The sequence below is a fragment of the Cavia porcellus genome, unplaced genomic scaffold (assembly GCF_034190915.1).
Source record: "Cavia porcellus strain 051 isolate PalLab524CR breed Dunkin Hartley unplaced genomic scaffold, mCavPor4.1 scaffold_28, whole genome shotgun sequence".
NCBI classification, from domain to species: Eukaryota; Metazoa; Chordata; class Mammalia; order Rodentia; family Caviidae; genus Cavia; species Cavia porcellus.
The window spans coordinates 37595210-37607945 of NW_026947511.1; the positions used below are offsets into that span (position 1 = coordinate 37595210).

Sequence of the window (12736 nt, forward strand, 5' to 3'; positions counted from 1 at the left end):
TAAGATCATAACCTTTTGGAATGTAAAGTTTTTGATACACTTCTCAGAAACTGAGAATTTGCATCTTTTTTTTTGAGACAGGGTTTTACTATGCAGGTCAGGCTGACCTTGAACTCATTTTGTAGCTTACTCACAGTGACCCTTCTGCCTTAGCCTCCAAAGTACTGGGATTATGGGCATGTGCCACCACGCCCAGCGAGTATTTGCATCTTAATTGGAATGAAGCTAAATCATATACAGTAAATTAATGTAGTGGAAGTGATAATTAAGGTAACATTTATGGAGCACCTATTGTGTGTCAGGCGAGTTGTGCCAGCTCTGTCTTCATTAACAGTAATTGTCCAGACAGTTTTTGGCAAGGTCTTACTGTTATCCACATTATATCTGTGAGGAAGGAGAGGACTTGGCCACTCGGGAGTCAGGCTAGAAAAATCCCAAATCCCAATGTGTTGTTTCTGCTCTCCTCTGGACACCTGCTTCTCCAGCCACACTGAGTGATGTCCTCCATTAAACTATGATACTGTCTCCTTGGAGGTGGCATTGGCCTGGGCTGAAGGCTGTTCCCACAAGACTGACCCCACTTAGAGGCCCTAGGAAGCCTAGGCTGTCACTTGGGCTCTCACAGGCCCCCTCTGTGGGTTCCATTAACTTGCCATCGTGGGTTCATTCATGTCCTTTAACTTGCTTATTAATAAAGGATGCAGATAAGCAGTCAGTTGGAAAAGACCCTCAAGGGAGGCATGCAGGAAGGGGGTGGTGCCACCCCACAGCCACAAGCGTCCTCGGCCATCCTGAGCTCTCTGACTTCCCAATCCTTTGGAGTCTGTGGAGTATCACAGTGATGTCCTAATGATATTGGTGATGACCTCAACCTTCACCTCCTTCTCCACACCAGTTGGGGTGGGGCTGGAGGTCCCTATGCTGTCAACATGGCTGGGACTTTCTGGTGACCAGTCCCCATCCTGAAGCTTCCAAGGGTCCCAGAACCACTAGTCCTCCAATTAGCTGCCAAAACCACTTTTAGCACTCTGGAAAGTCCAAAGATTTAGGAGCTGTGTGCCGGCTGATTGTGCCTTTGTTTGTGTGATCTTTGGCAAATTTTTAGGGACACAGTGTCATCATCCCCTCCCACTGACCTGTGTGTGATGTGGTGATGGAGTGTGTAGGTGGCCTGTGGGGCCATAGGAGTGACTATTGCAAGAAGGAGCTGGGGAGAGCTCTGTCCAGCAGCTTGTGCTGGGCACCCTCAGGTCTGTATTGCAGGTCTGAGGAATGGCACTGGGAAGAGCTCTGGTCTGATCGCTTCCTTTCCTGGTGTCCCCTGAAGGTGCAGTCAGCTCCCCCCAGCCTTGGCGTTCTCTGTATGTACCAGCTTCAAAAACAGTCCTTGCTTTTAACCTGGAAACGGGACTATTCTAAATTGCAGAGAACACAGGCAAAGGGAGAGCTGGCAAGTTTACATAACGTGGCTGGGAAGCACTCTGCCTGCTTTGGAAAGCATCATCCACAAAGCGCATTCTTTTTCAGCTCTAGGGAATTCCAGGCAGTCATTGTTTTGATCTTATAAATTTCACATGCTGTTTGAGATACAATGGTCAAAATATTCCAAGGGTGTCCACATCTGCCTGGCTTTTGTCTTTTGGTCATTTATTGGCATATTTTATAGTCATCATCGCAGAAATCACTTGCTGCCTTGTATACTCCAATGTAACTGAATCTGGTCTTAAAAATACTGGCTTCAAGCCCGTCATGGGGACACATGCCTGTAATTCCAGCACTCTGGGAGACTGAGGCAGGAGAACCACAAGTTTAAGCCCAGCCTAAGTTATTTAGTGACTTATCAAGCAAGGCTTTGCCTCAAAATTAAAGAATAAATAAAAATAAAAGTGCTGGGAGTGTAATTCAGTTCAAAGGCTGTGCTTCAGTTCTGAGTACTACTAAGCCAAACCAAAGCAAAACACCTAGTCTTAGGTAGCATTGAAAAGGGTTCTACAGTAATCGCCTCAGGCTTGTCTATTATTATTTTTTTTTAACTGGGAATCGAACTCACAACTTCGCCTTTGCCAGGCAGGCACTTATGCTACTAAGCTAAATTCCCTGCCAGGCTTGTCTATTATGAAGAGCAAAAGTTCATAGCTGCCCTGAGTTTGCTCATTTTCCAAAGAAATGAAATTAGATTGCAATGGGAACAGGAATAAGTGTGTTGCAATCAGAAGTTACGAAGAATTTTCTGTTTGTCTGAAGGGTGAGATCCCAGAATAAGAATATTAAAAAGCGGGTCATCAGTTTCCAGACAGCGTCCACACAGCGTCCACACAGCTGGCCACTTTTGTCTTCTGTGCTGTCTCTGTGCTCCAGTAGAAAGCACAGGTGGGTTGTGTGTCACCAGAGTGAGCACTGTGCTCCTGGGACCCTTTGCAGTCACTTGTTGGAGCTGCCACTTCCCTCTTTGGAAAGCTCTTTCACTGTGATTTTTATCTTTTAATTATCCAGTTAGTGCAGTGTTCCCACAGCCTGTGAAGCCGGGGTTTTACCCTGACACTCACCTTATCCTGTACTGTTGGTGAGCTAAGTGATGTGGGTAAGTCAGATCTTCCTAACAACTGATGGTTACACCAGAAAGGAGCTTAGATAACTTGGGAGAATAATCTCACTAAATTGCTTAGAGTTCCGAGCACCAGTTAGTGTAATCCTTTTTTAAATATGAGAATGACTTGACCCTTCACTGAATTAGGTTTTCATCTCATGCATCACACAGAGGAAGAGAAGGTTGTGGTTCTGTTAAGGCAAGAATGGCACCCCTGGGTCTCTGCCATTACACCCAAGGGCGTCACAGATTTCATTGTCTGAGCTGCGTGTTTGCCCTTTAGACTCCTGGGTTTTCTCATGCTTGCTTTTGTACAAGTGCTCATCTTGGCATCTCTTCCACTACCACCCATTAATTTTGTGCTTTTAATTGTTTATGGTCTGCAAAATCACTTGGTCAACAAGCACTTGCCAGGTAGACTGTGAATCAGACCTTTAGGGGACTCTGTATAACGCCTACCCAGTCCTCATCCTCAAGGAGCTTGTGGTCTAGGTGAGGAAGACACCGTCAACAGATAGATGTATAAGGAGAAATCCTGGTGGTCACAGAGGGAAAAGAGGAAAGGGGAGCCGGGAGACCTGTTCCTAGTTAGGACGTTAGCGTGGCACCCCGGAGGAAGTCCTGTCTGTTAATGCTTCTGCATTTCATCCAGAGTCATTGGGGAAGTGACTTGAGAGTTTTATGCTGGTAATGACCAACTTTGGTGACGCATTGGGGCGGGTGTGCAGAAATGAGAGAGCTCAGCATTGCAGCTTTGAGGCCGGAGGCTCCTGGGAGTGTCTGGTCTCTCATTGTTGATGTTTCTTCTCCCTTCTCAATGTAAGTGTTGGCAGACTTTCTGCAAAGAGCTGGATAATAAATCTTTGGAGTCATGGGCCATATGTTGTACGGGTCTGCGTGGCAACTCCCCAGCTCCTTTATTATAGTATGAAAGCAGCTTTGGGCAAGACCACCATGGAGGTGTGGATTGATTGTGATTGCTGGCCCTGCCTGGCTGTTCCCATCATTGTTGAGAGAGAGAGAGAGAGAGAGAGAGAGAGAGAGAGAGAGAGAGAGAGAGAGAGAGAAATGCAGCCTGTGTGGCTGTCTCTGGCCTGGAGCTGCTTGTATCCATTAGGGAAGATAAGTATGCACACTTAGGGGCCATCAGCAAATATTACAAGGCGGCATGTAATTAGGCACCACCAGGGTGTGCAGAGACAGGAAGTGGGATGTAGAGTGCGCTCATCTGGTTGGCACCTGGGTGTCCTCAACTCCAGTCTCTGAATATTGCGATTACTAAAGTCAAGGTCCACCTTCTTTGGAACCCTTGACTCTTCCTAGACACCCAAATCTCCCGTGGCCACCCTTGATGCATCTTGGGGGCAGAACCAGAGCTTTTTATTCCTGCTCTGGGCTTATTTCTGCTCTGTCTGCCCCCTTCACTGCTTGCCTGGAGTTAATTTCTGCTTCTCCATCCTGAAAACCATCTCTATAGCCAAGCACGATGACACACACCTGTCATTCCAGCTACTCAAGAGCTGAGATGAGAGGAGCACATGTTTGACATCAGCCTGGACAGGTTACTGAGACCCCCCTTCCAGGCCTATCCTCCGCATTCGCCTTCAAAGCTAGTGGTGAACACTGGAGTTGTTTTCATCTGCCCCGTGGTAAAACCTGGTGAAGACTGCAGTGGTCCCCAAGACTTGGTCTTCACCCTGGCCCAGAACGTCTCCAGCAGTGTCCATCCATGAACATGTAGTGTCAGTTGTCCCACAGCTGTCATTTCTGATGGCAGCCCAGGTGAGACAGGAAGGCATCCGTGTTGTTAGTTCTGTTAAGAAACTGCATTTACCCTTAGTGTGGGATAATTGAGGTCCGTTTCAGCCTCTTAGGATTAATTGATCTACTGAAAGCATCAGGGAGGTGGCTGTGTGCTGCTGGGAGGCCTGGGTGTCATCAGGGATGCTGCAGTGCTTGGGGTCTGGAAGTGTACTCCTGAGGCTGAGGAGGCCCCGCCTCAGTCCTGCACCAAGCCACCCAGCTGGGGTGAGGCCTATGGCTCTGCCTCTTCAGGCTGGGAGGGATTTAGGTCCCAGCGCCCTCTAGATGTTACTTCAGTCTGTAAGCGTGTAGATTCCGCAGCCCCCTAAGGCTGCATTTGCATGTGAGCACTAGGTAAAGAAGGGCTCTGAGAAGTACTCATCTAGGCCACTGTCATGACCTGTGAAGTGGTGTCTTCAGTTCTGGGGAGACCAAGTCTTATTCTTGGCAGTTCAAACAGAGGGGCTGAGGCTGATTTTGCAAAAAAGAAGGACAAATAAACAAAAACCAGGAAAGATGGAGCCAGAGAGAAAGGGAAGGCATCTCGGAGTTCATGACTGTGCATCAGGTGTGCTTTCTCTGTGTGCTCCACGGTGAGGTTAACCCTCAGCCTCCCTCCCAAGAAAGTCAGCCCCACTGGCATTTTAAATTTTTTGGTCTTCCATTAAAAAAAAAAACCAAACAAATGTTATATGCTGAAAACGAGTTATGGTCATTTATTGAGCAAGCTCTAGGCCAAGATAAGAGACGTCAAGGGAAAGTTTTGGTTCTGATAGTCACATTCTGGGGGGTGAGGGGGATGAATCCTGAGCTAAGGAACTTACCACTGTGGGAAAATCCTTGCTTTGCTCTCTCAGTTCCTGGTTCAGCACCTAAATTTAGAGGAAATTTGTCCTGTTGGGCAGAAGGTAGGCAGAGGCAACTGTTAGTCTGTTGCAAACTTTCTCTTCCAGAAAGGACAGAGAACAGAAGGCTGTTGGAACCTCAGTCTTTATCACTGCAGGAAGTTTTCTTTTGTATTCATATTTCTCTGCTTCTCAGTAGGACTTCAGAATTTACTGCAGCAAATGTAATCTGCTTTCTCCCAAGTTTTCCTCCTAGAAGCCAGTGGAAAGTCCTGCTCTGCTGGGTGGAGTTTCTGTTCTGTGAATGAACATCGAATGACATGTTCTGTGTCTGTTGAGTACCCCTTGGGGACCCAGCTTGTGCTGGCCTTGTGGGCTGCAGGCCCAGGCTTTACCAGCTGCGGCCTTCAAAGACTGAGCACACAGTGTGAATTGGGAAGCATCAGCTCTGGTGTTTAAAGCACATGTCCAGAGCCTGCTTCTGTTTTGGACTGAAAAAAAAAAAGGAAAGGAAGAAAGAGGAAAAAGGAGCTTGGAGCTTAGTTTCACATAGACGAAAGCTTTGAGAAAGAATCATGCTATGGCTGTCGATCTAGCCCAGGTGTAGACAGTGTGGGGTGATGTCTGTGGCAGCTTGAATGTGTATGTCCCCATCCCAGTGGGGTGTGGGGGTGGGAAATAGAAGACAACACTCAGTTCTTGTCTTCTTTAGGCTTTGACTTCTCCACAGCATCTTTCATGTGTGTGTTGTTGGGATGAAGCCCAGACCTCGTGCACGCTGGGCAAGCACTGTACCGTGAACTCCACCCTCGATTCTCTAGAGCAATTTCAATACCATCTTCAAAGTGCTTCCAAGTTCTTGGTTTAATTCTTGGTTTGAGAAGTGTTGTTGGCTGTGCTTACAGGTGCAGAATAGGTAGCTGAGACCGAGGTCAAACTCTGATCCCAGCTGCCCAGAGCAACCATGGGAAGCTACAAGCTCAGTGTCTATTTGTTTTTGCTGCGGCTGCCCTGAGCCCACACAATGCCATCCTGGCCTGACCTTTTTTTTTTTTAATGAGAACTGAACTCAGGACCTTGTGCTTGCTAGGCAGGTGCTTATGCCACTGAGCTATATCCCTGGCCTTACCCTGGTTTGACCTTTAAGGTGATGGCCTGGTGGGTGTGTTCTTTTCCTTTGTACCTGTGTGACAAATTGTTTCTGTCTTTCCCACCCTATGTTTTTCAGCTAGGGTTCCTTTGCACCTCCTGGGCTCAGCCGGCACAGAAGGTAGCAGGCCTCGTTGGTACATACCGCCACGTGGACCGTGTCACCAGCCAGGAGCTGACATGCGACAAATGCCCAGCAGGGACCTATGTCTCGGAGCACTGTACCAACACAAGCCTGCGTGTGTGCAGCAGCTGCCCGGCGGGAACCTTCACCAGGCATGAAAACGGCATTGAGAAATGCCATGACTGTAGCCAGCCGTGCCCAGGGCTGATGGTCGAGAAACTGCCATGCTCTGCCTTGACCGACCGGGAGTGCACCTGCCCACCTGGCATGTTCCAATTCAATGCCACCTGCGCCCCCCACACCGTGTGTCCTGTGGGGTGGGGGGTGCGGAAGAAAGGGACGGAGAACGAGGACGTCCGGTGCAAGCAGTGTGCGCGGGGCACCTTCTCCGATGTGCCTTCCAGTGTGCTGAAGTGCAAGGCGTACACAGACTGCCTGAGCCACAACCTGGTGGTGGTTACACCAGGGACCAGGGAGACGGACAATGTCTGTGGCCCCCACCCGTCTCCCTCTAGCACCACCCTGGCCTCCCCTGACACCACCATCTCTTCACTCTTCAATCCCATGGAATCCCAGGAGGTCCCTTTCTCCACCTATGTCCCTGAAGGTAATTTAGCTTGTGCATTCTTTATTTAAGAGAGGTTTGGAGCCCAGTAGAGATGCCAACAATGTCGTCTTCATTTTGCACACCCCAAAGTCAGCCCTTGGGGAAAGGGCCTTCATTTCATGGCTAATTAAATCTGGCTTCTTCAGATGTATCAGAAATATCTAGAGTCCAAAGTTTTCTATTAAGAAAGATCAGATATTTAAAAATGAGGTTACATCAAGTGAAAAAATAAGAACTGAGAGGATAAGGACAGCCAGTGACCTTATGAGTCATTTAAGCTCTTCAGGTCTTGGTTCAAACTGACCAAGTAAATGAGGGAGTTCAGTGGTTAAGGTCCCTTTGAGATTAATTTTCCAATACAGGACCAAGTCTGAGTGGACACAGCTGAAAGGAAAGAAGTAGAGGGAAAGAGAACGTGTAGAGTCCTGGGTCAGGCAAAGGGAGAGAATGAGAATTAGAAGCACCAGGACACAAGTGCATTCTTATCAGACCGAGAGAGAGCAACAGTGACCAGCATTAACGAGCATTCACACCTGGAAAAGAACTACCTGGTGTCTTTTCCAGTCATCTTGACTTCATGCCCTTTATCTCAGTTTTCCTGAGGTTCCATTTGAACCTTGGGAAGAATGTCAAATTTAGTCTATTTTCAAATCCTTGCGATTTTCGTGAGATGCTAGCCCACACGAGGAGCTGTGCTTCCTGCATCCTGTGTGTGCCTTCAGAACCCCGTGTGTGGGTTGAGTCCACTCCTACCCGCCATCTTGAAATGAAGAAACAGGCTTACAGAGTTCCAGGGGCCACCCGATTTCCTAGGGGCTGACACAGGCCGGGTTCTTCCCTGGGGCCTGGACATCACTCATGTTTCCTTTCCTTAATGAAGACAGCTTGTGGAAGGTTCTCTGAAAGAAGTCCACTGAGCTGCCATCCCCGGGCTTGCTTAGTCTGTTGGAAACCAGCTGTTGGGAAAGTCCTGCTGACCTCTTCATCCAACCTTTCACTTGTCAAACTTGGGTTTGTGCCTGAGCTCTGTTTTCTTCATCTTAGTCATATGCTGTTTCACCCTTACATCGTGAAATGGTTTCAGGGTGAGAGAGGGAGGAGAATGAGCCAAGCAGTTAAATTTAAGCTAGCTCTCTGAACAATGGGCACCATTGAGAGTGGACTAGAGTCCCCTCTGTCCACTCGGTATGTGACCAACACGAGAAGTTGCCGGAAGCTTGAGTGGAGGGTCCCACAGGATGCCTTGCTTTTGGTACAGGAAAGTCAGTTTAGCTGTTCAGCTTGTGCCCTGCGAGGCTTGATGGAACCATACAATGAATTCATCTCCCTGGATCGCTAATTCCTGTTTTGATTATCTGGCCTCATTTGGAGATGACCAGGGAGAGGAAGGAATATGTAGATCCCCAAATATGGAAAAGCTCTTCCCCCATCCTTCCTCTTTTTTCTAGGCATGAACTCAACAGAACCCAACTCTTCTGCCTCTGTTAGACCAAAGGTACCGAGTGGCATCCAGGAAGGGACAGTCCCTGACAACACGAGCTCGGCAGGAGGGGACCAAGGTGTGAACAAGACCCTCCCGAGCCTCCGCGTGGTCAGCCGGCAGCAGGACGCCCCCCACAGACACATCCTGAAGCTGCTGCCGTCCATGGAGGCCACGGGCAGCGAGAGGTCCAGCACTCCCGCCAAGGGCGCCAAGCGGGGCCACCCGAGGCAGAGCCCGCACAAGCACTTCGACATCAACGAGCACCTGCCCTGGATGATCGTGCTCTTCCTGCTGCTGGTGTTGGTGGTCATCGTGGTGTGCAGCGTCCGGAAGAGCTCCCGGACGCTGAAAAAGGGGCCCCGGCAGGACCCCAGCACCATTGTGGAGAAGGCGGGGCTGAAGAAGTCCCTGGCCCCGGCCCCGAATAGAGAGAAGTGGATCTACTACTGCAACGGCCACGGTGAGTGTCCCTCCCTTTTCTCCTTGTCCACGGCTCCCACTTCCCTCCCCCAGTCCTGGTGGCCCACAAGTGGCGCATACACAGAGTACGGATTTCTGGGCTGCTGCTGCTGCTGCTACCTGGTCTGCTTGAGTGGTGGAAATGAGTCTGACCATCGCATTAGAATTCATGCATGCAGAGCCGGTACCCGGATCTTCTATTTCCTCCAACAGAGGAGGCAGACAAGGGTGCAGAATCCTGAGAGTTACCTACAGGGACTCTCCCTGACCTGTCAATTAACCAGTGAGGAAACTGAGTTCAGGGAGAAGCTGGTTAGGGAGGCCAGGTGGGGCTGGACAGCTCCTCGCTGACCACACGGCCCTTTCTTTCCCTGTGTCACACCACTGGGCTACTGGGAAAGGAGAGGGGCCAAAACCCAGCTTGTTGCCAGTTGCCCTTGTTGTGAGTTTTGAATCTGAACGTGCTCTTCCGCTTCATGTGTCTGTCTCGCTTAAATGTTGAGGGTCTCCTCCTTAGCAGGAGTCGGAGGGGGAAGGGTGTGTCTTGTGGGCAATGGACATCCATGACCTGAAGTGCTGGTCACCATCAGGGCTTGGGCCCTGCATCCCTTTTTTGAGTATATGTTGGTACAGGCTGGAATATTTCGGTCTTTCCTCTTTGGAGGGCAAAAATAGCTTCTAGGATTTGTCCCAGAGCAAAATGTCACTTGAAGACCGCAGTTTTCTTACAGTGGCAGGAGGTTCCTTTTCTTTGCATTCTAAGTGGAAGTCCAGCCCAGCTCTGGTATGCCCATCCTGGTGTCCATTCCACCTAAAGACGGAACTGGGAACCTACTTTCCTAAAAAGCAGCTTGGTCTCTGGTGTTGGGTTTTGCAATGCTCGTATCACTCGGTCCATTGGTTCTGTCTTTGTGAATCCTACATGAAAGTATATAAGCAGAAGTATTGTGGAAAAAAGATACAAGTACAAAGGTCTTAAACTTTTAACTCAGATTTAGGTAAAATAAACATTACAAATAACCACAGGGTCAGTTTTAGGGAGATAAGTAATGGAATATTATGTTGACTTTAAACACTGTATGAAGTTTCTTTTTCCGTAAATCATGGGAAAATATTTACATTAGGTAAACAAAGAAACCAAGCTAAATAAGTTACATAGTTCATCTAACATAATCCTAGTTCTACAAAAGCCATAAAGACTGAAAGGAAATGTACCAGAAAGATGATTTTTTTTTTCAGTGTGGTTGGATTTATGAGTAGAGTTGTTTTTAGAATTGTTTTTCTATAATTTCCTTAAATTTTCAACAATAGGCACTTGCCACTGTCGCAGTACAAAATGTGGGGAGAAAGGAGAAAGCACATTCATGCACTTGTTGCTTCTCTTGCGTGTGAGTGTGAGTGGTCACAGCCTTGGGATGGTCAGTTGGAAGTGAGCGTCCTCCCCGGTCCGGAGCCAGGACAGATGTGACGAGAGGGCTCCTCCCTGGATCCTGGCTGGAAAAAGCATCAGTCCTTTGTTTGCTCTTTTTAATTAAGAACAAGGACATTTTGTTTGCACCTAATTCCAAACTTATAAAAAATGTTTAGTGCAAAGGGTGCCTGCCTGCCTGGGGCTGGATTGACCTGTACACACTGCTGTTTGTTTATTGTTTGCTCTTTCTCTAAAACCATGTCTACATTATGTGCAATAAAATACATATGTAGATTAGTTTATCATGTAATGCATACACACATATATAGAAAGAAATATATGCATATATAGTCAGAATAATTTTTCCAAGTAATTTCATGCCCTTACCCTGCAATACTTCATTATATATTTCCTAACAATAAAGTAGTCTTATGAAAAATCATGATGTAGTTTCCAACCTGAATAAATTTAGCATGTGCAGAGTCCTTTGCTGTCCATATTTTATCCAGAGTGTCTGTCTACCTCATAAGGCTGGATGCAAAGCACACATTTCCCTGAGGACAGGACCCAGTCTCAGACCTGATGCCCTGCAAGGAGACGGTCTAGGTGCTAAATTTGCTCTGGATTCACCTAGTTAGTGGAACAGTGTGAATATCCAGCTGGATTATGTAAACTTGGAATTATCCTATCATTGTTTATTTTCTTTCCTTCCAGTAGTGGTGTTTATACATTAGACTGCTACATTTATAAACTCTAGCAGTGTTGTTTTCAAAATCTGTGGGCACACAGCATGTATAGAAGAAAAAACTGGTCCAACACCGGACAGCAATGTAAGGCCATGAATTTAGGCATTTTACAGCTGTTGTCACCGTGTGAATGACTTTGTCCTTATGACAGGGCCCTAGGCTGGGCGTGGTGGTGCATATTTGTAATCCTGGCACTTGGGAGATTGAGGCAGGTGGGTCACTGCAAGTTTGAGGCCAGCCTGCACTCCATAGTGAGTTCAAGGCCAGCTTGAACTACACAGTGACACGCTGTCTCAAAAAAAAAAGACAGCGTTTTATTTCATAAAGAGGTGGGGCTGACAAAGCCCGCAAGCCCCAGCTGTCCCTGCTGTAGACAGCACTGCCACCTCACGCCCATGTAGGTGTCACCTTGTCACCCAGTAGATCAGCCTTTGCCCCAGCTTTTGTTGCAGGGTGTTTATCCTGAGGCTGGTTTTCTAAGCCAGCCCTTTCCTTTCAGTTGCTAACCTCAGAGGTCCCACAGGTAAAATCCTGTGACAAAGAGAAGTTGTGTCTGGTGAGAGCCATGCCAGGTGCGCCGAGACCTGGGAACAATGTGTGCCGATCTGACGACACTGTCTTGGCAGTGGGCTGTCCCAGATAAAGAGAGCATTTCCTGCTTCTCCTCTGCCGCCCTGAACTGTGTTCATGAGGTCAGGTGGGGACAGAGGCTCTGTTCCCTTTGAGATCCTGCAAAACCTTGTGGCCCTTCTCCCACCTGCGGGAGGTGTGCTCCTGATTACTACTCGGAGTTGACATTGGTGGCTGTTTTTTCCCACCTGCAAGGAGCTCTTGTCACTAGGCTTCCCCAGCCCTCTCCATCTGCTGTGGGCCACACTCCCTAAAGCTGAGGTGTGCAGAACTGCTGTCCTGCTTTCTTGTCGTGCTGGGTTTTGAAACATAGATAAGGGTTTGCTTCTGTGTCAGGGGTGAAGAACCAGACACCTGGCCTCCTCCCGAGGTCACAGCGAGTCTGTGGTTTGATTTAGGGCAGTCTGTTTCAGCAATGGGAGTTGCAAGTCACTTCAGGATTTTTCTGTACAAAAATCTACCTATGGATTGGTTATTGGGTTCAGTCAGCAAGATGGAAATGCTCAAATTGTCAGGATTTTGTCAGTTTTTGGGAAATATGTTTGTTTTTGCACTGTAACCCTAACATAGTGGGGTAAGTGTGGGTAGGGGGGTCTGATAAAGATTAAATTAATTTAAAATGAAAATTAAATTAGTGTGGGCTTTATACCTGTAATCCTAGCACTCAGGAAGTCGAGGCAGGATGATTGCTGTGAGTTCAAAGCCACCCTGGGCTATACAGCATTCAAGGCCAGCCTGGAATTCATCGCCGGATCCTGTGTCAGAAAAAAAAAATTAAAAATAAAATAGACAAAAAAATTAATGTGGGTTCACCGTTAATTGGGAGGTTACATAGAAAATGATTTTTTTCGTTTGTTCTGTTTTGTCACAAAAGCAAAGATATAAAGATAAT

General features: G+C 47.7%; 1 protein-coding gene across 2 annotated transcripts in view; it reads left to right on the forward strand.

Moving 5' to 3' along the window:
- Tnfrsf21 (TNF receptor superfamily member 21) overlaps positions 1–12736 on the forward strand; it is a 54121-nt gene that overhangs the window by 9643 nt on the left and 31742 nt on the right. For both annotated transcript variants that reach the window (XM_063238771.1, XM_003473619.5), the window contains exons 2-3: positions 6464–7115; positions 8564–9058. In XM_063238771.1, coding sequence (XP_063094841.1) covers positions 6464–7115; positions 8564–9058 — 1147 coding nt within the window. The remainder of the gene's footprint in view (positions 1–6463; positions 7116–8563; positions 9059–12736) is intronic.